Genomic DNA, 25,449 nt, shown 5'->3' on the forward strand with positions numbered 1-25,449 from the left:
TTTGCAGTTTGTAATGACAACCTAATCCACATCCTAATCCATAGTGTGTAATTGATTCCTATGTAAATCAGAGACCCTATAAAAACAAAGATATTAATTCCATTTTGCATTTTAGCTAATTTTAAGAGTGTCATAGCAAAGGGTCTGAATACTTTCTGTATTTCAATTTTAATAAATTTACTGATATTTCTAAAAAACAGTTTTCGCTTTGTCATTCTGTGCTACTGTGAGTGGATTGATGGCAAATTCTTTTAATTTAATCAATTTTAAATTGAGACTATAACACAACAAAATGTGGAAAATGTCTTTCTGTTATACAATGCCATACAATGAGTTGTAATGCCCAAAGTATGACAGATTATTAATGACAGATTATTTCATGCAACAATACTGAGTACATTGACTGTAACCTTTTCAAAGATAAATTAACTAAGATAAAGGTTTTACTTTTTAGACACAAGCTTTTCCAGATGTTTTAGGACACACCGGCCCCAGAATGCATGTGTGTTTTTCTTCTCTGTGACTCTTTAATAAAAAAAAAAAGGGTCATATGGAGACCACCCATGCCCTGTTATTAAACAAGACATAGTTCTCACCATTAATTTAGAAAAACCCATCTTTCTGAGGAGGTGCACACCCAAGACCTCCACATGTTAAGGAGGAGAAGCATGAGGTTGAAGAAAAAGTGGTTGAAGAAAATAAGCAGCTGTATTTCTGCATGTTGCCACACCCCGGGAGGAGGAATAACATAATTACATGGGTAAGGGACTGTGCAAACCACTTGAAGGGTGATGGGGTCCAAGTGCTACTAAATTTGACCAGACATGACTTTTGTGGACAAAGATGTGGCTGAGAGAGAGCAGGGTAACATATGTCTAAATTGAGGGGCAGCTCTCAGGCTAAAGGCCAGCCATTGAATCTTCCCTCTGCAGTCAAATGTGTGGTGGTGGAGTATCCATTCTGGCACTGCTGCCTCTGTAATATAATAAATGGTCCCCAACAATAATTTATATGTGGCATTTTGGGTGCTACAGCAACAATTTGTTCAAGGTGATTCATAGAGGGCTTGTTGAATCGCCTAGACTAGTTGTCCTGAGTTATTCCGTTATTTTTGCTGAATGCAGTTGCGAAAAGCGAAAACTTCATATGCAAACACCTTCATAAATGTGAATGTTTAGGCTGTGGATATTATCTGTTTCATATTTTCATAAATAAATCTGTTTAGGGTGCAAATGGCCTGAGTTAAATCATACACCAACTAAGTAACTTTTTTTGCCACACCAACATAAATCAGGAAAACGTAAATGTTGCCTTGCATACATTGTACGATCATCAATATCATCATCATCATCATCATCATCATCATCATCATCATCATCATCATCATCATCATTGTCGTCGTTATTATTATTATTATAATTATGTGTATCTTATTTTTGTAATTATGTGTTATGTATTAATATACTTGTCAGTTAATGTATCAGTTTTTAAAGAACCATCCAGAGTACTGTAAGTGCGCCGACAGAATGTGTTTGGGCCACTCCCCTTTATTGGTGAGATTTTTTTTCAGTGGATGTTGGGGGCTAGGTGACGTCTCAAATCCTGACTGCAGTTTCGAGATACTTCGTGGAAAGGTAGTTTAACATTTCCCTTTCACAGTGAGTCCGAAGGTAAAGGCGTGGGCTGGGACAGAGCCTTGGCTCCAAACACACCCATTCCATCCTCCTTGTTTTTGCCGTGCCGACCGCCGACTACCACGGCAAGATGAATCGAATAACGGGGAAGACGCGAGATGAAACTTTGATAGAGATGAGCCCTACGGATTCTTTCAGTGGTGGTGAGTTTCAAAGCGTGTCTTAATAACACTTGCGGCGCCGCAAGAACTGGTGATTATGCTCTTTTAGATTTATTTTCAGCTTCAGGTAATACAATGATTGAATTTTGTCCAAAATTGAAATCCCACGCTTCGCAGACAGAGTACCACCTGGTGTCATATTCTGTCAATTACCTCTGCCCTCACTGGAACAAAATAATCCAAAATCAATAAACACAGAGCATGAACAGAACATTTAGTCAGCGCAAACACAGATTGTCATAGAAAACATGTAGAGGTTAATAATGACACCCGGCAGAGATTGTAACATTAGTAGGCTAAACTATAGATTAGTGGTAAATATCTCAGCATCTTCATGCTTTGTTAATGTAATCACAGTAGAAAGTTAAATTAGGTTAATGGAGAACATGCTGTATCATTATGGAGTAATCTCCTGACTTAACTTTGTGTTTTATGCCCACTATACTTCCAGTTTTTACCACTGGTGTTTGTTTTATTTGTATTTTTGAATTCACTGTCAATATATGGCTGGTGAAGGATGGGTCAGTTCCATACAAAGTGAAGTGTTACAGTAAGAAACTGCTAAATTTGACTTTCCCTTTAACGCTCCTGACTGCCTCATGGTCTAGAGATTCCTCTTTAGCTGAAAATGGTCGTGTTTGTGGCTAGGCCGGCCTCTCTTAGTCACAAGTCTACAGCCAACCCTGCAGCCCTGACAGCTGGCCAGTGGAAACAGTCTGTCACCACCAGTAATCGTGGTGGTAGCCTCTCTCAGTCTGCAGGGAGAAGCTCTCTGTATGACTGCTTTAGCCTGAAGAAAAACCCTTACAGTACTTACAATTAAAAGACTCATAACTTTTGTCTGCTCAATTGTCAAACTGTCAACTGTCAAAAGACAGTTTTACACCATTTATGGTAATGACAGAGGGATTTTACTTTGGATGCTTCCCAGACTTCAAAGCTTACCGTACTGTATAATAGATTACAGAGAAGTCAGTGGCACAAACTTGAGGTTTGTAGGATTGAATTACTACAGACAGAATGGGTAAAACACAATTTACCGCCAGTCATAGCCTGTCTGTCACCTTGGTGATGTGAAGACAAGATTAGTAGATGATATCGTAAAGATGGCACATTGTGAGATAAGACTGTGTTTCCTACCACACTGTCTGTCTGTGTGTCTGTCTGTGTGTGTCTGTGTCTGTGTCTGTGTCTGTGTGTGTGTGTGTGTGTGTGTGTGTGTGTGTGTGTGTGTGTGTGTGTGTGTGTGTGTGTGTGTCTGGTAGCTAAAATGGTAGCTAAAACAGTCATGTCACATCTGTACTTGAAATCAATTTCAACCAAAGGTTGAAAGGAAGGGTGTACTGTAAATCAATGTATTAAGCACACTTGAGATAACCAGTAGATTATCCCTCACACCCACACCAGAGATACCCACACAACTTTTATGTATAACCCTGTTTGACTTTATCAGCATTAGTATGGTAGTTGTTGAATAACTACTAGCTACTGTAGATATGTAAATAATGTATGTTCCCTCATACCCCTATCCTTCCCTTTTGTGTTGCTGTGATAAACAGTCAGGCTTAACGCTGTGGGATACTGTGATCAGCTGTACTGTGAAGGGAACAATGGTAGGTCTGTGGAAGCTTTTGGCACAAGGAGTCTTGGTGTAGCAGAGCTGCCGAAGTACCCCAGTAGATGCCACTGTATTCCAATGTGCCAGTAACTGTATAGAGGCACTTTTAAAAGTTCAGAAAGTCTGTCACAGTTTCATGGGAACAAATCCGACAACACATATCCTTTTCTTCTTTCGTACTGGCAAACCATTTACTGTAGGTCAGACTGCTCAGACAGTGTCAGTGAGCCAACAAGAACATTACTTTCTGGTGGACTTAATACATTTTCTAATGGCTTCCTTACAGTCTTTATTGTGCTTGAATATAGGCTACACTATAGTTACTATAGTTAATACAGAATAACATATTTCAATAACACAATAACTTATCTAAAAGATAAATAGGGTTGTAGTTATTTTCTCAGAGTAGCTTTTAGGTACTGTTATACATGGCTGGTATGAAAGAGGAACTGGTTTTTGACAAAGGGGACTATTTGATTGGTTGCTAGGTTGCCTGAATCTACGTTCATGTCCTTGTTGCCTCAGAAGCCCTCATAACCTAGTGTCATTTAAGTCATTACAACAATGTGGGAGACACTGAGGGATTACATTATTTCGTCATCCAGTGCTTGTTTCAGGAGTGCATGAATGTGCTGTGGCAGAACTAAATATAGCCCCAAAGAGGCCATCAGTCAATTAATGTCTATTTAAATACAATACATGAGCTGAGAGAGAAGCTACCTTTGAGTAGGTGTAACGCTCAGTGTACTTTCGGTCTGCCCAGCCATTTGTTTATGGAAATCAAATGACCTAGTAGTTCCCAAGCTGTTTACTCTGCTCGCCATAAATGATTATTTTTTATGGGTCTGAAAGTTTTTCACTGTTTTTGCAAAAGGCAAAAGTTTATTTAGTTTTAAAGTGCATTATAACCAGGGTCCCAACACACTATACATCATATAAAAACAAAACACATTAACAAAACAAGTTACATATGTCAGAAAGTACCTTTAGTCACCAGCTGGCTGGCTACACAGCCTTGGCCTTTAGCTGTACAATGTAGCCAGAAGTTGACCAAACTTCCCAAAGTCACAACCCCCACTCCCCCATCCCCCTCATAGCTGGCACAGGCAGTTGCTTCAGTGGATTCTCTAATACAGTGATTCAACATTGTTAGTTAATGCTGATTCACAGCCTGACTCCCATTGAAGTCATAAGGTGAATCGAAAAGCAGTACTGTGGTATTGCTCTTGTGACAACACCTGAATTCTGTAATTCAGGACACATATAGACCACAACATTGGCTGTCTGTCAACACTCCTAAGCTCAGAGCCAATGGCTGTCAGCTGTTCTTATGCCCTGGTGGTCGGAGATGCACCCTGACCTGCCTATCTGTTTTATCATTCTCTATAATAGTGCTATAATAACAATGTTATTGGGTTTTTCCATAAATAAGGGTGCTAGTGAGGATTTCTTGTTGTGGACATCTTTGAAGTCCTCTTAACATGTCAGTGATGACAAGACACGTTATTGGTTGTAATTACATCAAGGTATAAGGGAGGAGCAACGTCCAAGAAAATTAATGAATTGACTTGGAAACCTATGCTGAATGCTTTCTTATGCTTTGTATCTTCATAGATTTGGCAAAAATCTCTTTCTGTAGATGTATGACAGTATTATGCATCTTTATAATATTCAGCATTAAACAATTAAATGACACCTTAGTCTTGAACCCTGTAATAATCCTGGACCTTGCTCTTTGATGTATCGTTAGGTACGCCTCTTGAAATTACATTGTAACTGCATAACATTTTGTGTCTCCTTTATGTTATGCAGTGAAGCATTTCTTATGAGCACACAAATAGAAATAATTCATGAGTTTTCGGGATCTAATGCTTCCCATCTATATAGTCACCGTTGTTGAGCTATACATCGAAAATCGCGGTTGTCATTAATGTTATTCGTAAGCAATTAGGCCTAATGTTAGTTAGATATAGGCCTAAGGTTATCACTTAATTCAAGTAAGGGTTTTATTAATTAAAATCTCTACAAAGCAGGCTTGTGTGATAACCAACATGATGCTATAATAGTGAAAGTGAGTAAATTAGTAGCATACGCAAGGATTAATGTAATATGTGTGTGCTCATAATTGAGTGACGTCTGTAGATGTTATTGTAATAGTGTAATCGTTGAATTTTATTATAAAGTTTCACATCACGCCTGTGGACCTTCCTTGGGGCGCATGTTAAAAGAAGCAAGACGTGCTGTTATGGTTGAGGAATGCACAAAACACATCCTTCCCATTGAAAACAACAGGGAAAAGGCACTGGCACATTGAAAACAACAGGGAAAAGGCACTGGCACATTGAAAACAACAGGGAAAAGGCACTGGCACATTGAAAACAACAGGGAAAAGGCACTGGCACATTGAAAAGAACTTATGGTCCTATTTTGTCTGTCTTGACTTTTATTCCTGTAACTACACATATGAGACTGCATGAAAACAATAACATTTGGAATGAAACCATTTAGAAATGTTGGCCCTGATGTCACAGTTTGGCCCCTTTATTTATGGAATGACCCAATTACAATGCTATCATAACTAATAATACATAATAGTCATTATCCCTTTTATCTCTGTCTTTCAGATGAGAGCAACGGCTACCACTCACACCCCACATCCAGCAGAGGATCTCCCCAGCGTGGACACTCTGAGGTAAACACACTACATACACCGGTGCATCTTGATAGACCTACACATAAATCAAAACAGTAGTCATAATTTGTGAGACCTATTTTTTGTCATGGGAAGACCTGGATAAGACCTGGATACACAATTCGCCTTTAACTATTCAATATAGTACTTGGCTGGCTCATGTTTGCTCATCACTGCTCATTGTGATGTGGTACTGTACTTTCGGTTGGTATTTAAACAGCTGTTACTCCTGCAGTATTACAATGGTCCTACTGTACAATGTCATGCAGTTCTTACTACTGTACAATGTCATGCAGTTCTTACTACTGTACAATGTCCTACTGTACAATGGCATGCAGTTGTGGGCTGCGTGTGCTGATCCTAGCACCAGTTTGCATCTTCTTTTCTCATCCAAATGAATTAAGCACTGTTTGTGTAAAAGTGAAAAATCATTTAATTTCCATCCGCCAATTATGTTTTTGTTCATTCTAGTTTACCACTCCTCTGTGGTATGCTAGTACAGGGACCAGGCCATTTCTGTCCATCAGTGTGCGTCGCCCTGGCAAAAGGAAGTTCATGATGTCCTCGGGAATGTTGTTATGTTTATGTTTCCTCCCTCCCTTCCTCAATTGTCATAGCAACACTGATTACATACCTACTGTAGTTGTGTGACCTATAACAGCTCCTCTTTAAACCATCCACCCTTCTATGGCCAGGATGTGGCTGGATCTCATGACCTGCCCGGCTGGGGTTAAGTAGCCCTCAGGTTGTCCAGGGTCAGGATTGCTCTCCACGGTGGTGGGGGAGGGGATCCATAGATTACTCTGCTATCTGTCTTCTCACTTTCCCTTTCTCCTCTCCTCTCCTCTCCTCTCCTCTCCATGTAAGTCTCCTTTAACGCCTCCTGGCTGTGCTGAGTCATGTGAGTCTCTGCACTCCAGCCTACCCTCCCTCCCCCAATCTGAACACAGTGACTGCAGCATCCCAGAGCCCCCCACCCTTGAACGCATCAACACTCTGACAGGGGTAAGAGGTGGCAGGGGCACCGCTGCACGCTCCTGTGTGTGTGTGTGTGTGTGTGTGTGTGTGTGTGTGTGTGTGTGTGTGTGTGTGTGTGTGTGTATATATGTGTGTATATGTGTGTTACAATCTCTACACACTCCTGCAGCTGTCAGTTATGGTAACTTACTGTACCCTCTGTGTGCTTGAGTTAATACCAGCGGCATGCTGTATCTGTTCTCAGTGTGCCTGTTGTCATTGTAGTGTACCACGTATGCATATGGAGGCCCTTCTGCTACTTTATGTACTGTACTGCCTGGGGTTAATGTACTGTCAGGGGAAAGTGCTTGTCTTACTGTGGTCCTGTTTTCTCCTGGCTTTTCTCATAAGTTGTCATTAGAGTTTATGTGTTGGGGTATGGTGTTGCCAGTGGTGTGTGTAGTACAGTAGGAGCATGTCAGTGCCAGGGTTCCTCCTGTGCTGTATTTTGTCGGCCCAACTCTCACTATCCGCCCGGTTCCTCCACAGCTCTGGAGAAAGAGGGCGCTGTTCCTGAAGTTCCGATCCAGGGTATGGCATGGTAAACGGGCTTGGTGTGGTGCTGCTGTAGGCCCGTGCCTGAGGCTAAATCCAACCCTTGCTTCCTTACTTTTTTCCCCCTGGGCTAGATGCTAATAGTCTATTACATTTTGGATCTTTAGCAACAAGCATTATTGAGGAAAGCAAGAGTTTTTTTAATGGTAATGCACAATGAATGTAATATACAGTACATTTGTGTACATATGTTTACATTTGTACATCATTGCAAAGCATGTTTTGCTGGTTAACGTGAGTCATGGAAACGTACTGGCATGACAAATAAACTCATGCATCATGTGTGCTTAATTAAAATTTGAAAAGCCCTTTTCAGTTGTTTTGTTCTCACCTGTAATTACACAGTCTGCATCACTGAAGAGCACACAATATAAAGAGCATAATGAGAAATGAGCTCACATACACACACACAGACACACACACACACACACACACACACACACACACACACACACCTTTTTTCTATACCCACACACACACACACACACACACACACACACACACACACAGACACACACACACATATAAACCTCTTTCAACTGGAACATCAAAACCCAACTTCTGCCCAAAATGATGACACAAATAGTATGAAACGTATAGTATATAACCTAAGGTACAGTACTTATCATGGTGGTGTCTGGTGTGGTCACCAGAAGGTTGTTGGTGCCAGGCTGTCCTAGCCCAGGGTTAAATAGAGGGAAGCTAGAAGCTCCACCAGTGTGTGTATTGGGTGGACCAGGCTTGTGTGTGTGCTGTGCTCTAATCATGGCCCAGCCCTGTGCTCATGAGAGGCCTGCACTAAACATGTGGCTGTCTGTGTAGGTTTCACCCACTGTCTCTCTCAGTAGTGGTCAGGTCTTAACGGCATGTGAGCCGTTTTTATGAGGAGTTCTAATCTTTCTACCCTTGTACAACTTCTAATCTACATTATGATAGGCTTCCCTAAGCATGAGATTCATAATGTCCATTTACAGAACTCTTATTTCCACTGCCTCTAAGCGGAGGTCCGTTAGGTTTAAATCTATTAGTATATTCACATTTGTTACATCTGACGTTGGGATGCATTTTGAGAGTTTGCTTCTTCACTATCATGAAATAATAAGCAATTCACTACATGTATCCCCTCAAAATATGTGTGTAATTTGAAGGCCTACATTAAACATAATGTATTCAGGCACCACGATTGTGGCTGCTGTGTGATATAATGTCACTCATCTTTACGAGAAGGCCTTCCTCTCATTAAGCAGAGAAAATTACATAGCCTAGCCTAGCATGGGGGAAACAGAATCCCTTTTACGGTAAGTGCTCGCCCTCCATCATGTTCTACATTTATCCTCCTTGATTCAGACGTAAGCCATAGGCCTGTATGTCTACAGTATACACCCTGTGGTCAGGCTTTGGTTGGTAAATGTATAGAGCTCTCTACTAACTTAGGAGGGGAGGGTTACAGGCAGCGTTTGCAGGGATTCCATATGTGTAATCTGTAATTAGAGGAAATTAGAGAGCTGCTGTCACAACGTCTCAGTCAAAAGAAAGCGCCCTCCCTGCCATGTACAACATGGTGCGCGGGACTGGGGGTTAATTCAGTTGACTGGTTGGGAACTAATTCAGGGAGAGTAGGCTAAACAGGGGTTAGATACTGCATGAAGAGACGGTGCTCTGCCAGGTTGGCATAGGAAGGAAGGACAGAAGTAGGAGGGAGAATCAGGATGTCAGTCTTCAGCACACAGGCCCAGGCAGTTGTCCCCATGTGCCTCAAGTCAGCAACCATCGTGTCGGTGCCGAAGCATTCTGCTGCAGCGGGCCTGAATGACTTCTGCCCGGTTGCACTCACCCCCATAATCGGGACGTTGGTCCTGGCCCAACTTAAAGACCACCTACCCCCCACACTGGATCCCCACCAGTTTGCCTACCGCCCGAACGGGTCAACGGTGGATGCCATCTCCACAGCACTCCACTCCACCCTGACCCACCTGGATAACAACAACACCTACGCAAGGATGCTGTTCATTGACTTCAGCTCAGCATTCAACACCATCATCCCCTCCAAGCTGGTCACCAAACTCAGTGACCTTGGCATCAGCACCTCCCTCTGCAACTGGACCCTGGACTTCCTGACCAACAGACCCCAGTTTGTTAGGTTAGACAACCACACCTCCTCCAACCTGACCCTGAACACCGGTGTCCCACAGGGCTGTGTGCTGAGCCCTCTCCTCGACTCTCTCTTCACCCACGACTGCATGCCTGTGCATGGCTCTAACACCATCATCAAGTTTGCAGACGACACCACTGTGGTAGGCCTGATCAGTAACAACATTGTGGACTACAGGAAAGCTGGGGGCTGCAGACACACCCCCATCTACATCAATGGGCTGGAGGTAGAGCGTGTCTCCAGCTTCAAGTTCCTGGGTGTCCACATCTCCAAGGACCTCTCTTGGACCCTCAACTCCTCCACCCTGGTCAAAAAGGCGCAGCAGCGTCTATACTTCCTGAGGAGATTGAAGAAAGCCCATCTGTCTCCTAGAATCCTGGTCAACTTCTATCGGTGCACCATCAAGAGCATTCTGACAAACTGCATCACAGTGTGGTATGGCAGCTGCTCTGTCTCCGACCGGAAGGCCCTGCAACGGGTGGTGAAAACTGCCCAGTACATCACCGGTGCCCAACTCCCTGCCATCGAGGTCCTCCAGCGCAGGCGGTGTCTGCGGAAGGCGTGAGGCATCAGCAGGGACACATCTCACCCCAGCCACGGACTGTTTGCCCTCCTCCCATCCGGGAGGCGGTACAGGAGTCTCTGTTCCCGCACCAGTAGTCTCAGGAACAGCTTTGTCCCTGCAGCTGTTACTCTGCTGAACTCAGAATCCCGGTGGTTAGTGTTCCTAATAAAGTGTTCAGTGAGTGTATGTAACATACCTCAAGACCTATTTCCCTTGTTCAACTGTACATATCATATTGATGTTCATCTCATGTATATTCACTTATTATATTCATTTATTTATACTCACTATAATACCTTATACTGTAATACCTTATACTGTAATACCATGCACTGTCTACAATATCATGTCTTTTGCACTTTGCCACTATTTGACCTATCTGGTTAGATGCCAAAGTACATTTCATTGTCTCAGTACATTGTCTTGTACTTGTGCAATGACAATAAAGATTAATCTAATCTAACACAGAGAGTCCTATACACCAGAGACATGTCTTTACTGAATACTGCTCTGCTGTTGCCTGTACTGTAGAGGACACACAGGGCTTAGACAACTAACTTGTGTCTGATATCAATCCCCTCGGCTCTCTGTACTTTGTACACTGATATTGTTAAGTATTAAGGTTCTTTCAATAGATACAGTATCTACTGTAGATAGCAAATCTGTGATTGTTTTAATTTACCTCTGTTTAAATGCCCTGTTGGCACACTGATACTGATAATGGTTTTACCATCAGCAGACAGTAGGCCATGAGGTAGCTTTATGCACACGTTTAAAAATGCATGCGCTTGTATGTCTCGTCTGTGAATGTACATGCTTTACATGGAGGCCATGTGCTCCAAGGAATTTTTAGGTAAATTCTGTATTACCCCCCCTCTTATTACATTAGTGTGCTGCTGGCAGAAGCTGTGCTACTGGCAAGCTGATGTCATCACTAGGAGCCTCCTCTCCTCTCTCTCTCTCTCTCCCTCCTCTGGATGTCTGAGCAAGTGTGGGCTTGTCCTGGGATGCGAGTGGACTGGATGGAGCCCTTCTGCCCCAGAGACTGAGGAGGGAGAGAGAGAGTGAGTGAGTTTGGGGCTCGGCAGTGCAACCCAGGGGAGAGAAGCACTCTCTGTCTCTGCCAAACGGCCAGCCTTTCAGCTGATGCACTGCAGACATAGAGGAGTGGGCCATGGAGGTAAAGTGCTCTTCTTTTCTTCCCCTCCCCCTCGGCCCTGTAGCTGTAGTAAGAACCAGAGGCAGGGCAGACTCACTCTGTGTGTAAGGGGTGAAGAGGCTGTTGGGACTGGGGAATAGGACTTTACATGTGTTTGTTATGCTAATTTTATTAGCAGGATTCTGTCCGGACAGCTACAGTAGTGATATGAAGCAGGCTGCTCTAGAATATGTGGTGCAATATGTATTTATAGCATAGTGAACAGCTGTAGCAGCAGCGACAGAGAGAGAGAGCAGGCAGGTCTCCTCTTTCTCTCCCATGGCATTCCTGTGTCAGAGCAAAGTGTAGGGTATTTATTTCTACGCAGGCCACATTGGGCTGAACTAGTGCAGGGTTGGTAAACATGGCTGAGAACAGGGGTTTAGTTTAGCCAAAGGTGGAATTACAAATAGATTCTTCAGTTTCCAGTTCCTGGTCAGTTACTTCCGTGGATGTACAGTAGAATTCAAAGGTTGAGCCAGACGCGGCTGGTTTAACAGGCAACTTCTCTTCTGTTTTGTTGCTCTGGTAGCTTGATGTCTCTTTGACTGTCTTTGATTTTTAATTGAATGTTCCACATACCCTTGCCCTTTCACATAATCTCTCCTTTGTTTGGTAAGCTGATTTGTTGGCATAGAAACACTGCAGTCATGAGACATGGGATCCCAGGATCTGAAACAGCCTTTTGGGCTGTCTTACAAAATGCTCTGCATACAGTTTTACACACACACACACACACACACACACACACACACACACACACACACACACACACACACACACACACACACACACACATCTCCTAACTTGTTCAATGGAACATTGATCATTTTTAGCTACAGAAATTAGAAAATGTTCCTGCCATCAGCATGTGATCCGTGTTGGCCCTGTAATGAACATATGTACCTTTTAATATGATCCAGACTGTTATTATTGATTTGCAGTGGATTTATCCAGCTTTTAGGATCAATAAGAGCTAACATTGTGCCTTGAAACGCTCGCACAGGTACTCAAACTCAAGCTGGAGTGATGGTGATCTGCAGTGGTGATTGCATCCAAATGCTTTGGCTTTAGATGGTGTTGTTTATCTGTGCCTGCTTACTGTATGTGTTTGTGTATGTTGTGATCATCTCCACTCTGTCTCTCTGCAGGTTGACAAGCAGCGGCAGAGTAAAGACTCTGTTTTCTTCCGGGATGGAGTGCGCAGGATTGACTTTGTCCTCTCCTACGTGGAAGACAAGGTTGGGGAGAGGAAAGAGGTTAGTAAAACCTACAGCTGTTCTCAGTGTGTTCTCCTACAGTACTTATTCTTTCATCTGGCGGGAATGCAGAGTTATCATCAATATTTCAATACATGGTAATTCCCATTGTTTCATGGTGCTGGTTTCTTGAGCAGAAGAAACTGGCAGTTGATCAGTCAGTAATGAGTCATTATGAGCATTGACATGAACTGCAGTTTCACTTCAATTTGCTCTGCTGCAGTACATCAGCTCAGACACTCAATTCATACACAAATGGTTGTTCATAATATAACATTCATCAATCTCTTTTGTTGATAATGTAACATTTGCATGGTGAGATGAGTTACTTGATATGCTGCATAACCCCAAATACCTAAACAGACATTTTAGTTGTTATTCTCAGCCAGTATAAATCAGCCCTTCATGCAATTCTGAGTTAACCTTGTGTTGACCCTGGTTTCTTTGGTAAATTAGTCAAAGTGTTGTCATTGAATAGTATTTTCAACATGTATTTTCATGTTGTGTGAAAGACCTTCTCCACATGTTTGGCTGTGGCTGGCCCCAGGTAGAGTGGTGAATGGTCTTGTGTCTGTGACTGGTCTGTTGGCCCTCACACCTGCATGTTACTGCCCCATGGCTGTGAAGCCTGTCTGCTGGCTCTGCCCTGACACTCACACAACACTCTGAAACACCTCTTTCTAACAGTACTGGTAAATTACCGGGACATGCCCTCTGAAATAGCTCTGAGTCACCACACTGACCCCACACTTGGCCAGGAACTCACTCATTCTTTCCACTATGTGGGAGTCGTAGCACATTTCAGGCCCATTTCCTGTATTTGTAATACAGATGATAAAGCTGTGAGATATTACAGGAGGCTGCATTTCCTGCGCCAAATGAAACAAACAAGCCCTCGATATGTCTGTGTGTATCTATGTGTTTCTCTACAGGAGAGGAGAAGGGAGTATGAGGCTAATCTGCAAAAGGCAGGTCTGGAGTTGGAGACGGAGGATAAATCGGTAAGAGGCCCGCGGTTTATTAGATTAAATCTAACAACAAGTCATGGTCAATATATACACTGGCCTGGTTGCAACAAGATCTCTTTAGCACACTGGCTGTCTCTGGGCAGTGTTTTTATACAGGATACCAGTACTCTTTTCCACCACCGGAGGGAGATAAATCAGTTCCTTGGCTTCAAACCATCTCTTTAAACAGCCCTATACTGAAAATAGCTCCTATTTAAATATACACTCACCGAACACAGGAACACCTGTACACCTTCTCATGGTGGAGGTGGTGTAATGGTGTGGGGAATGTTTTCTTGGCACACTTTGGGCCCGTTAATACCAGTCAATCATCATTTGAATGCCACAGCCTATTTTAGTATTGTTGCTGACCATGTGCATCCCTACATGGCCACAATTTACACATCTTCTAATGGCTACTTCCAGCATGATAATGCACCATGTCACAAAGCAAAAGTCGTCTCAAACTGGTTTCATGAACATGACAATGAGTTCAGTGTTCTTTAGTAGGCTTCCCAGTCACTGGATCTGAATCCAATAGAACACTTTGTGATGTGGTAGAACGGGAAATTCACAGCTTGAAAGTGCACCTGAAAAATCTGCAGGATTTGCTTGATGCAATCATATCATCATGGACCACAATCTCAAAGGAATGTTTCCAACATCTTGTGGAATCAATGCCACGAAGAATTGAGGCTGTTTTGAGAGCAAAGGGAGGCCCTACCCAGTATTAGTATAGTGTTCCTAATAAAGTGTTTGGTGAGTGTATGTTCATTATTAAAAGAGAGTATGACTAAGCCAAGGTGATTGATAACAATAATGTTAAGTGTCAAAATCAGGACCATAATCTATACACTCTCATTTAAAGGGCCTATGTAACAAATAATCTGGATCAGAATTATATTGTATATACATCTTTCTAACTATTCCCTTGTTCCCCACCTCAGGAGTCAGACAATGGTAGGACTTACTTCTTGAAGATCCACGCTCCCTGGGAGGTGCTGGCCACCTATGCAGATGTGCTGAAGATCAAGGTGCCCTTCAAGGCCAACGACATCCCCAACAACACTGAGATCCCCTTGGAGTGGCTGTGCACCCCCTTCCGCCTGCCAGACCACGTCATGAACCCTGAGCCTGACTACTTCACCTCCCCCTTCAACAAGGGCAAGACCGACTTCTTCCTCATCGACAACAAGGAGACCTTCTTCCCTCCGTCCACTCGCAACAGGATAGTAAGTGCACCACCATGAACTCTTTCTAATAAGATGAGTAGATGTATTCATGCAATGTGTTGTACTGTATGCCTGCAAACACATCGTCTCGGGGGGGGTTCTCTAGTTGTAGAACCGGGCAACACTAATGTTTAACTTTCTATTGTTTATATGAATGTTAAATCTGAGAGAGTACTCTGTCAGACCGCATCTTGTCCGTCCCTCCTCCCAGGTGTACTACATCCTAGCGCGCTGCCCGTACCACAAGGAGGATCGGGAGGATAAGGACAAGAAGGGTATCAAGCGGTTGATAAACAACGGGACCTACACTGCTGCTTTCCCTCTACATGATGTAAGAATCCAGTATCATTTTCTCTCTTGGCTGATGACTAATGTAATAGATGCTAATAGAGAACTGTGTGTGTGTGTGTGTGTGTGTGTGTGTGTGTGTGTGTGTGTGTGTGTGTGTGTGTGTGTGTGTGTGTGTGTGTGCGTGTGCGTGTGCGTGTGCGTGTGCGTGTGCGTGTGTGTGTGCGCAGTGTCGATACTGGAAGAAATCGCTGGATTCCAACTGCGAGAGTGAGAGATACAATCTCTACAAAAACTGGGCCCAGTTCTTCTGTTTCTTCAAGGAGCAGCCGCTGAACCTTATACGGTGGGAACAGAAGAGGGATTACAGTATCATTTGTCTGTTTGTTGCTATATTTAGACATTGTACTGATCTGGCAGAGGAATTCACAACCTGCATTGTTTTTGATTGTGTTTGCTTCAAACAGGAAATATTATGGGGAGAAGATTGGTATCTACTTTGCCTGGCTGGGTTTCTACACTGAGATGCTGTTCCTTGCTGCAGTAGTGGGCCTCATCTGCTTCATCTATGGAATCCTCACCTACGATGACAACATTTGGAGGTGACCCCTGCTGAGAAAGAGAGAGGGACTATTCACCCAGTATTGTACACAGGATGGTGACTTGATAATTTCCTCATCAGTTCATTGTTTTGAAATGTCGTTTTTCCGCCTCCAGTAAAGAAATCTGCAGTCCAGAGGTTGGAGGCCGCATCATCATGTGTCCACTCTGTGATAAGAAATGTGGCTACTGGAAACTCAACTCAACTTGTAACTCATCCTGGGTAAGAACTCCTGGCTCTGTGATTGCAGTCATATGAAGGTTTTATATCTAAGAGATACAGTACATCTACTGTATACAGTGCCTTTGGAAAGTATTCAGACCCCTTCACTTTTTCCACATTTTGTTGTGTTATAGACTCAATTTAAAATGGTTTAAATTAAAAGAATTTGCCATCAATCCACACACCAGAATGACAAAGCGAAAACAGGTTTTTAGAAATGTCAGTAAATTAATTAAAATTGAAATACAGAAATACTTCATGTACATAAGTATTCAGAACCTTTGCTATGACAATCTTAAAATTAGCTAAAATGCAAAAATGTCAAGTGTTTTCTCATATACAGTGCAAGTCTGAGAGTACGATTTAACACAGAGGTCTCAGAAGTTTAGACCCCCCATGTTTTGTTTTATTTAGAAACTAATCTTTTATTCTTGTTATGAATGATTGTTGTCTGTAAAAAACTGTATGTAAATGTATTGGGAATGAAATGTAAATAGTGATGTGTTTAGATTACACACTTGAAAAAGAGACCCTGGTCTCAAGGTACTTTCCTCTGTATAAATAAAGGATAAATAATTCTCTGTTAATCTACTTCTTCTTTCAGCAATCGCATATGTTTGACAACGTGGGGACGGTATTCTTCGCCATATTCATGGGGATTTGGGGTAAGTGAATATCCTAGCCATGACCACCACCTAGTGGGAGCTTCTAATCTCTACAACTATGGTCAGAAAACAGACACTCCTTTTAGAGGTCAATGATACTTAATTGTCCCCCACGATGAAATCAGGGAGGGGACTGTGGATCGGCCTCTGTTCGTTCGTACAGTGTGTTTGTATGTCACATGCGATCTCAGACACCATTGGGACAATTCTGACAAAACTTGGGTGAATGATCCATCTTGCCATAGAGATCCGGCATTTACAAAATTACACTGAATGGCCAAAGGGGGGGGCTACATCATTGGTAGGGACAACATGTTTACTGTAGGCTTGTTAAGAATAGAACCTTCCCTCATCTGTTTAAAGTGATACATTAATAGTCATACATAAATGTTCATTAATGGTCAATGTGGTTGAATGGCAGCTGTCTATGCATTACACTGAAGTGATCATGGTGCAGAAACGGCTGTAATGCCAGCATGCACAGCACTAGTAGAAATGTTCCCAGAGTTTCCCTTGGTCTCACCTGGCTGTGTAGAAAATGTTCCCAACGTTTCCTGGTCTCACCTGGCTGTGCCCTCCTTGCAGTGACCTTGTTCCTGGAGTTCTGGAAGCGTCGGCAGGCCCGTCTGAAGTATGAGTGGGACCTGGTGGACTTTGAAGAGGAGCAGCAGCAGCTGCAGCTACGTCCAGAGTACGAGAGCAAGTGCACCAGCCGCAGGCTGAACCGCATCACCCAGGTGCTTGAGGGCCCTTAAGCTTTGTCCATTGCTTCTGTGCATGATACTGGGGAAGGGGCTAAAACCTTTGTAGTAGTACTACCTTTGTACTACTTTGTAGTCGTTTGTACAGGATTCAAACAACGTATTCATTAGTAGTCTGTACAGGGTTGTGGGGAAATTGTTTTAGTGAAAGTTATTTTTATTTTACGATTCGTAAAGTACACACTACATTTATGTTGCATTGTAGGGTGTCATGATATTACAAATGTATGTTCTATGGCAGTTTTTTGTCTTCATTTAGTTATGATAACATTGTGAAGGATGTTGAAGAATAGGTGCCCATCAGCTAGTGTAATATAAAGGTGCAGACAAACATTTAAAATACAAATAGGGAGGGTAAAGGGGGCTGTTACGTGGCCCTGACTCTCCGCCACATGCAACCTGTCCTGGCTGTAGGAGATGGAGTTGGTTCTTGAAAGGACTGCAGCTGATCTAGTGGGGAAAGTGCTTCTATGCTGGGTCACCGTGATGCTGTGGGTAAGACTGGCACGCAGGGTGGAATGCCAGTTTGATGTGGAGGAGGTGTTTTGGCAGGAGTGGCCTGGCTTGTGTTGATGGCTTGGACATGTCTGGGAGACTCAGATGTCCAATGCTAGTTGCAGCTTTGTTTTACCTGGTGAATCGGGGACATTTAAATATTATTCAAGCCAGCAATACTGGGAAAACTCCAAAATATGTTTGTGTCTTGGTATGTTTGTAAATGCATGGATTCACCAGGAGACAGTGGTGCTGCAGTGGTCAGTGGACTGAGCTCAGTGTGACATGCCCTCACAAGCAGCTGTGTGTGGGCCCTGACATGCTGCCCAGTCCTGTCCCTGGCCTGGCCTGGTCTGGTCTGGTCTGGTCTAGGGACAGTGGTAACCATGGTGACTGACTGCCGTGTCCTTGCTTTGCTTGATTATTGTGTAGGAAATGGAGCCTTACTTACCCGTAACAAGCAAGTGTGCTCGCTCATGCTTGTCTGGAGCCACCGTCGTATTATGGGTGAGCATTGTCTCTTTGCAATACTCCTTTATGATTATCTTCATTCTCAACTCTCCCTCCCTGCTTCTCTCACTCCTCCCTCTCCTCATCTTTGCCATCATCGTCATTATCATTGTCATCATCATCGTCATTATCATCATTATTATCATCGTCATTATCATCGTCATGATCATTATCACCAACAAAACTACATTTCTTCCCATTGTTATTGCTCAGCACATAATATTGAAAATCATACAGTATTAGACCACAGCTAAGTAACTGAAAAAATGGTTGTAGTCAAATGTGATCTTTGTTGAAAGTGCATGTTTGTATAAGCATGTGCTCCTTAACAGTAGGCTTTATAGTGTGTTCGTAGTGATTTAACTTGTGGGACACACGTCAGTGTGTGTCTGGCATGTATATGTGTGTGTCTTGCATGTATATGAATGTACAGTATGTATTATGTCCCTCATGTGTCCTCTCTCACCTGTCTTCACCCCGTCGGTCCCATAGATCTCCTTGATCATTGCCTGTATCATCGGGGTGATAGCGTACCGCTTGGCTGTGTACGCAGCCTTTGCTAGCATCATGAAGGACAGCCCCACCAACAACCTGCAGGTGGTGGGCTCCCTCATCACCCCCCAGCTGGCCACCTCCGTCACCGCCTCCTGCATCAACTTCGTCATCATCATGATCCTCAACCTCATGTACGAGAGAGTAGCCATCTGGATCACTGATATGGGTGAGGAGCGTTCTTTACATATTCGCGCTGGAAGACACAAGCCAGAAGCCTATCTCCTGTTTTTGTAGAAGGGCAGCTTAATGTACAAGAACATGGCCTCACCCCCAATCCATCTCCTGAATGCTGAGTGCCAAGCAGAGTCTTTGATATGACTTGGCAGGGGATAGAACATTTAACCTTCCGATCTCAGGGCGGACACTCTAACCACAAGGCCACCCAGTCAGTTGAAAAAGGGGTATTCCCCTCCAAATGCAATTTCAGATGGTTGGTAGAATACTTTGCAATACTTTTTGTGACTGTGAAACTTGATTTCCACAGAAATCCCGAGGACTCACCTGGAGTATGAGAACAAGCTGACTGTGAAGATGTTCCTCTTCCAGTTTGTCAACTACTACTCCTCCTGCTTCTATGTGGCCTTCTTCAAAGGAAAATTTGTTGGATATCCTGGAGACTACATTTACATGTTTGGCAATTGGACCGGGCTGAGGAATGAGGAGGTAGCATACTACAGAATTTCCCCCCTACCTTTCCTTACCCTTCCTCCTAGACTTTGATTGCTGCTTTCATGATATGGTTATATATATATATATATATGTATATATTTATTTATTTATTTTAACAATTGTTTTATTTGATCTTTTATTTTATGCACTTTGAGATTCTTCTTGTATAATGAAAAGCGCTTTATAAATGTTATATTTATATATTTATATAATATTTATATATTGTTAGATGTCATTATTATTATCTCCAATACATACTAGATGAATCACAGAGAGATATGAGACTGACTGTCCCTCTCTCTCCAGTGTGACCCAGGTGGTTGTCTGATAGAGCTCACTACCCAGCTGGTCATAGTGATGACTGGCAAACAGGTGTGGGGCAACATCCAGGAGGCTCTGGTCCCGTGAGTACTCCAACTGTCACCACTGTAGAAACCCAAATTCCCTAAACATGCTCTCTGTCATAGACCTTTAGCTTTCATATACACTCACTGAACACTTTATTAGGAACACTATTCTAATACTGGGTAGGGCCTCCCTTTGCTCTCAAAACAGCCTCAGTTCTTCGTGGCATTCATTCCACAAGATGTTGGAAACATTCCTTTGAGATTCTGCATGTGTTAGCACCAGAATTGCATTATGCAATTCCTGCAGATTTTTCAGGTGCACTTTCAAGCTGTGAATCTCCTGTTCTACCACATCGCAAAGGTGTTCTGTTGGATTCAGATTCGGTGACTGGGAAGGCCACTGAAGAACACTGAACTCATTGTCATGTTCATGAAACCAATTTGAGACGACTTTTGCTTTGTGACATGGTGCATTATCATGCTGGAAGTAGCCATTAGAAGATGGGTAAATTGTGGCCATGAAGGGATGCACATGGTCAGCAACAATACTCAAATAGGCTGTGGCATTCAAGCGATGATTGATTGGTATTAACAGGCCCAAAGTGTGCCAAGAAAACATTCCCCACACCATTACACCACCTCCACCATGAGAAGGTGTACAGGTGTTCCTAATAAAGTGTTCGGTGAGTGTATATCAATCCCATATGCAGTTGTGCTAACTATTGTGCTGCATGTCTTCAGGTGGTTGATGAACTGGTGGGGCAGCAGGAAGGCTCGCAGCCACCCAGAGAGTCTCTACAGCCGCTGGGAGCAGGACCATGACCTGCAGCACTTTGGCCAGCTGGGTCTCTTCTACGAGTACCTGGAGATGGGTAAGCTGAAGAAGAGAACCTTGTAACTCCTCAGGCGTCCTGCTTGTTGCAATGTCCCCTGCTCTCCTGCAGAGGGCACAGTGTGCCTCCCTCTGTCTCACTAGCATGTCTCTCCTCCACTGTGCTACAGTGATCCAGTTTGGCTTCATCACGCTGTTTGTGGCCTCCTTTCCCCTGGCTCCCCTCCTGGCCCTCTTTAATAACATTGTGGAGGTTCGAGTAGATGCCTGGAAGTTCACCACCCAGTTCAGACGGCCTGTTGCATCCAAGGCCCACAGCATCGGTGCCTGGCAAGAGATACTCAACGGAGTGGCCGTCCTCTCTGTCGTCACTAATGTGAGTGTGCAAGCTGTGCTCCCTCGACAAGATGTCTGCTATTTGACGATAGTTCTGTTTTTTTGTTTTTTTTATTCAAGCCCTTTTCGAGTGAGTGTCTAAACTAATCTTCTCCAACAATATGATTCCTAACTCACTTAAATCTTCTTCTTTTTCTCAACCCGTAGGCGTTTATTGTAGCCTTCACCTCAGATATGATCCCTCGGTTGGTGTACATGTACGCCTACCACCCTGGGAATGAGATCAGCATGAGTGGCTACATCAACAACAGCCTGTCAGTGTTCAACATCTCTGAGTTTCCCGACGCTAACCGGCCTGATGATGGAGAGAGCCCTGCCTGGTTCAACAGCTCCGTCATCACCACCTGCAGGTCAGAGGCGTGCGCGCGTGTGTGTGTGTGTGTGTGTGTGTGTGTGTGTGTGTGTGTGTGTGTCTGTGTTGGTGTGCGTGTGTGTGTGTGTGTGTGCTTGCTTGCGTGCTTCCTTGTGCGTGTGCGTGTGCGTGTGTGTGTGCGTGTGTATAAGTATTTATGATGGCTTGTCTTTGTCAATCTATTTTTGTGTTAAGACACTGATCTATTCCTACTCTGTAGGTACCGTGACTATCGCTACCCACCGGGCCATGAGAAGCAGTACTCCCACACCATGCAGTTCTGGCACATCCTAGCTGCCAAGCTGGCTTTCATCATCATCATGGAGGTACAGTAGGGCTCCAGTACAGCCCACACCACTAAACCTACTGCCCACTACAGACAAGGCCCACACCTCTAACACATCTCTATTCACCCTTTAGTAGTCACCTGTAACATTGTCATCCTACACTTTTAACATCCACATACATCCACGATCTGCCAGATCCATCCTCAGCAGGGGAGGCTGGTGGAGGTAGAAATCGGAGGACAGGCTCATTGTAATGCAGAATGGAATGAGGAATGGCATCGAACACCCATGCATTACAATGAGCCTGTCCTCCGATTTCTACCTCCACTCAGTCATAGCAGACTTTCGTCCATAGTGGGTACCATTTTGTTAGCTCTAGTGTGAGCAGGAGACTGATCTGTTTCTGTCCCTTCCCCCCCCTCCTCTCTCAGCATGTGGTGTTTGTGGTGAAGTTCTTTGTGGCCTGGATGATTCCTGACGTGCCCTCGGAGGTGAAGGCTCGTATCAAGAGAGAGCGCTACCTGATTCAGGAGTACCTGCATAACTACGAGGTGGAGAAGCTCAAGGTCCAGCTCAGCCAGAACAACGGCTATAACGAGTGTTCCTGCAGCCCTATGATCTACCCCTCTATACCCCAGCATGAGGTGTTGGCTGAGTGTCTCTAGCCCCAATGTCTCCTCCACTCCCTCCGCCCACTCCCTCCATCCACATCATCATCTGGTTAAAGCTGGGCTTGGGGCTTGAGCTGGTCTGGTGGAGATTCTCTGTAAACTACCCCTGCTCCTCAGAGGTGTTTATTTTTTTTTAAGTCTGTCTGCTGATTTGATAGAGGAAAGCTCACAGCCAAAGGGAAGGAAAGATACTATATTTTGGTTGAAATGTTGTGGTGCCAGTTCCACCCAAGTCCTATGAATATCCTCTATTCTCAACCCTCAACCATTCATCACTCACTCACACGACTAGATCCATACAGACAACATATGGGAGGGTAGGGAGATTTGAAACGTGGCGACAGCTAGCATGCACGGCTGTAGTCATCATACAGTACACTTGATTTTACCATTTGAAGTCACATACAGTATATGCTATATTTATGACCTTTCTCGTATTAGTTCACTCTCTGTAGTTATCCTCTGAAGTAATGAGAATGTTCTAAGAGGAAGGTCATTCACAATGCTGTACCAACACTGTGTTAGCACCAGGCAGCTTAGTTTAGATCTCTTCGCATACCACATGACATGTCTCTATTTTAGTAAGTGCCACTACAAGTAACCAAAGACTAATGCCTTAATATTTTACTCTTTTATGCGCACCATTAAAGTAGGTCTACGGTTCACTCAATGGAAAAGTAATATAATTTGGACGTTTTCAAGTGTTTTGTTTATTTATTTTGTTGAGAGTAGGTTTTTTATGTTTTACATTATGTTCTTTTCTTATGTGATGTTAAATGTTCCCTGAAGATGCATGTTCATATTCAACAAATAGCAGTAGATGCAGTTTACATTTAACATTATCATCAAGAGGTTCAAACATGATCAAATTCCCTTAATTCCTGTGTTTGATTGATGAAGAATGTCTACTGCTGAACAATCAAAAAATGTAGCATGGAAATAATATTGTAAACTGTTCAATGCCAATCGTTGTAACTTCCCAAAGCTGTTTATATGTTGAAGCTTTGCATTTTTTATTAGTTCAATCTGGACAAGATTATAAATGTACCTCGTCATTTATCAGCAAGTGGGCGCACAGACAATGGTTTGCAATTTGCCAACTTTTTGTTTTGTTCAACAGCCCACTCCTTTTACACCTCAATGCTGCTTTGCAGAGAGACTTGTCCACAGATATCTGTTGCAATACTCCAGTGAAGAAGACATTTCAATATGTTTTCCAAAGCTACAATAAGTAGCCTATCGGATGATATGTGAAAAAAGCCTGTTTGTGAAGGAGCAATCGTAGGATTCTGTGTGCTGTAGTCAGTGGAGGCTGTCCACTGTGTATCCATGTGATTTCCTCCGGTCAGGGCCAGTTATGTTGAAGTAGCATTGCTATTAGCAATATCTCAGCAGGTTGGATTTGGGCATGTGGGTGGAGTGGGCAGCAGCTGGTGCATGTTGACTGTGTGTCTACTGTGTGCTGTGCCTGGTGATCAGGGCCCTGAGAGGAGAGATCCCTTTGTAATGTGCCTGTGTTTACCCACACGTTAGCTCTAATGAACGCCTTCCCTCGTCCACTGGGGCCTGTCAGCTGCCTCTCATAAAGCACATGAGTTAGCGCTTAGTTCTCTCATGGTTCTGATTTGATTTCCTCTGTAGTGTCTGTGATGAGAAGGAAAGATAAATATTCGTTTTTTGTTTTGCACAAAGCACTTAATGAAACAGGACTACCAAGACATAAACATGTCAGTCTGATTGCTGTAGTAACACCATGTTATCAGTGTTTATAAGCAGGTATCTCCATTTAGTCATGGAACATGATATTTTAATCTTAGCAACGTCTATCCACATGGAACAAGGGTTGTACTGTAGGTGTTGGAGAGATGTGTGTAGAATGGATCTTGATTTCATTTTAATACATTTCTTGACTTGAATTTAGAATTTAAAGAGAATAACAAAATGATATGTTAAAGCATGTAGATGGTGAAAGTCATTTACCTTTTCGGTTAATAGGATTTTTTTATTGAATGAAGGAAATGTGTTCAAGAGTATTCAAAATGTACCTATATAAGAATATGTAAGAAGTCTTTTCATTTAACCTTTTTTCTCTATGATAGATGGCTGGCTATGCCTCAATCTCAGGCAGATACATCTTATATGATATGATATGTTTTGACATAGATGCATACAGATATGAATGTGTTTACAGTACTAAGTAACACATAAACACCAGAACACTGTTTGACTGTTCGATCTTGCCTTTCTATGCAGTGTGCTTTATGAAACTAATGCCAGTTAATGCCTTAATTAATATCTCACCACTTTTTTTTTCAAAAATCTCCCTATGTTGTACCTTCATATGATTTTCCAGTCTTTTTTCTGAATATCTATTTTCTTGTGTTATGTTTTATTGGCAATGCATTTAATTTGAATAGATTTGTTTGAAGAAACTATGGCAGTTTACAACACGTTATGTTGGATCTTGATGAAAAAGATCTGTGTTTTGTTTGCTTTTTCTATTCTTTTTTGATACACTGCCCATGTATGTCGTTTTCACTATGTCGAACTGTGTATCAAATGTAAACTGAATAAATTCCCAATAAATGATCATACCAAAAAAGGAGTATCATTAAGCAGATTTGAAGTACAATGGTAAACATACACTG

At 43.0% G+C, this 25,449-nt stretch overlaps 1 protein-coding gene across 1 annotated transcript; it reads left to right on the forward strand.

Annotated features, from left to right (window-relative positions):
* The first annotated feature begins 1,646 nt into the window (after nt 1–1,646).
* Nucleotides 1,647–25,391, forward strand: ano5a (anoctamin 5a). The gene is made up of 22 exons (XM_083666447.1): nt 1,647–1,837; nt 6,098–6,165; nt 7,033–7,170; nt 7,672–7,713; nt 12,804–12,911; nt 13,844–13,912; nt 14,866–15,150; nt 15,362–15,481; nt 15,669–15,784; nt 15,906–16,040; nt 16,156–16,261; nt 16,866–16,926; nt 17,512–17,663; nt 18,102–18,182; nt 19,185–19,413; nt 19,732–19,910; nt 20,223–20,320; nt 21,005–21,135; nt 21,266–21,471; nt 21,639–21,841; nt 22,064–22,169; nt 22,562–25,391. The coding sequence occupies exons 1-22, from the start codon at nt 1,765–1,767 to the stop codon at nt 22,793–22,795; spliced, it is 2,940 nt and encodes a 979-aa protein (XP_083522573.1). The 5' UTR covers nt 1,647–1,764; the 3' UTR covers nt 22,796–25,391.
* Nucleotides 25,392–25,449: the final 58 nt, after the last annotated feature.

This window comes from Argentina silus (assembly GCF_951799395.1).
Source record: "Argentina silus genome assembly, chromosome: 3".
NCBI classification, from domain to species: Eukaryota; Metazoa; Chordata; class Actinopteri; order Argentiniformes; family Argentinidae; genus Argentina; species Argentina silus.